Source organism: Orycteropus afer, unplaced genomic scaffold (assembly GCF_000298275.1).
Source record: "Orycteropus afer afer isolate SDZICR_OR568_19922 unplaced genomic scaffold, OryAfe1.0 scaffold00991, whole genome shotgun sequence".
In the NCBI taxonomy this organism is placed as follows: Eukaryota; Metazoa; Chordata; class Mammalia; order Tubulidentata; family Orycteropodidae; genus Orycteropus; species Orycteropus afer.
In genome coordinates, this window is record NW_006922578.1 from 341,884 (window position 1) to 343,734 (window position 1,851).

Sequence of the window (1,851 nt, forward strand, 5' to 3'; positions counted from 1 at the left end):
TGAGACGGACTCATCACACTGCCTCCCTACTCTGTATATTTCTCTTTATAAAATTACCAAATATTTTAAATGATTGTTACAGCATAGATGGTGTAATAATGATACTAAATAAATAAATAAATAAATAAACATCTTCTCAGCCCATTCCTGATTAAATAAATATTTATCCCTTGCTATATCAGCTTCAGGTCTTTTTAAAATTAAATAACCAAATAATAAACATACAAAAGATATCCACTTGGATTTCCCTCCATTCCTCTCTAGCCTTTCTCCTAGATAGTGTTTGTTTCTGATGCTGCTGCTATAAGTCTAGGGACATCACATTTGATCCTCTTGTCTTTCCATCATTTCATTCAGATACATCAACAATATGGAATATAAAAACCAAACAAATATTTCAGAATTCCTTCTCCTGGGACTGACAGAAGATCTGGGACTGCAATCCCTCCTCTTTACCCTGTTTCTGTCCATATATCTGATCACTGTCTTTGGAAACCTACTTATTGTCCTGGCTGTTGGGTCTGACCCCCACCTCCACACTCCCATGTACTTCTTTCTTTCCAATCTCTCCTTCACTGACATCTGTTTCAGCACAACCACGATCCCAAAGATGCTGCTGAACCTCCAAACACAGAATCGTAGCATCACTTACCCAGGTTGCCTCACTCAGGTCTGTTTTGTCCTAGTTTTTGCTGCTCTGGAAAATTTTTTTCTTGCAGCAATGGCCTATGACCGCTACGTGGCCATTTGCCACCCACTGAGGTACCAAATCATCATGAACCCCCGCCTTTGTGGCCTGCTGACTCTACTCTCACTGTTCATTAGCAGTTTGGACGCCCTTCTTCATAGTCTGATGGTGTTGCGCCTGTCTTTCTGCGCACACCCTGAAATCCCCTACTTCTTCTGTGAAGTCATTCAGGTCATCAGGACTGCCTGTTCTGATACCCTCGTCAACAACATCTGCATATATTTTGCAGCCAGCCTACTGGCTGGCATTCCTCTCTCTGGGATCATTTTCTCTTATACTCAGATTGTCTCCTCCATTTTGAAAATGCCATCAATGAGTGGGAAGTATAAAGTTTTTTCCACCTGTGGGTCTCATCTCTCAGTCGTTTTCTTATTTTATGGGACAGCCTTTGGTGCATATATTAGTGCAGGAATTATACACTCCTCCAGAAAGACTGCAGTTGTTTCAATGATGTACACTATGGTCACTCCCATGATGAATCCTTTCATCTATAGCTTAAGAAACAGGGATATGAAAAAAGCCTTAAGAAAAATTGTCAGGAGCATATGTACTATTCAGTGAGTATATTACCTACTTTGGGTTGGGTGTCTAGATTGCATCAAAGTGAAAGAATACAACCCCATGATCTTCTTAAAGGCCTAGATCACATAATGACTAAATGAAATTCAATTTGGTGTTTAAACCTGACTTTGCTTCTTGTGTACTTTGCGATGTTTGACAAATATTTTCAACTCTCTAAGCTCAGACTATTTGCTCAGGTTCCATAGAATCAGAGCCTTAGGGAGTGTTCTTTGTTAACTAACTTTGGAGGAACATTATTAGAATTCAAAAGCATGGAAAGGGGTTGGGTAGGGAAAGAATGTAGGCAAGGCTGTGAGCATAGCTAGAGACAAGCTTCAGCCTGATGTCATGGATAGAGTCATGTGAACGGAAACCCAGTTAGTCCCAGTGAGAGACAGGGGAGCTGAATTTTCATGCCTCAATTGAGTAATTACCAATACATGTCACTGGTAAACTATATGTGTCTAAGTTAAACTATATTATCATAGTTGATTTTTTTATAGAACTTTATATGCCCGGTATTATACTAAGTGTTTGTAGTG

At 39.7% G+C, this 1,851-nt stretch overlaps 1 protein-coding gene across 1 annotated transcript; it reads left to right on the top strand.

Annotated features, from left to right (window-relative positions):
- Window positions 1-282: 282 nt before the first annotated feature.
- Window positions 283-1,309, top strand: LOC103212526 (olfactory receptor 7G1-like). The gene has a single exon (XM_007958492.2). It carries the CDS (start codon window positions 371-373, stop codon window positions 1,307-1,309), a length of 939 nt encoding a protein of 312 aa, XP_007956683.1. The 5' UTR covers window positions 283-370.
- Window positions 1,310-1,851: the final 542 nt, after the last annotated feature.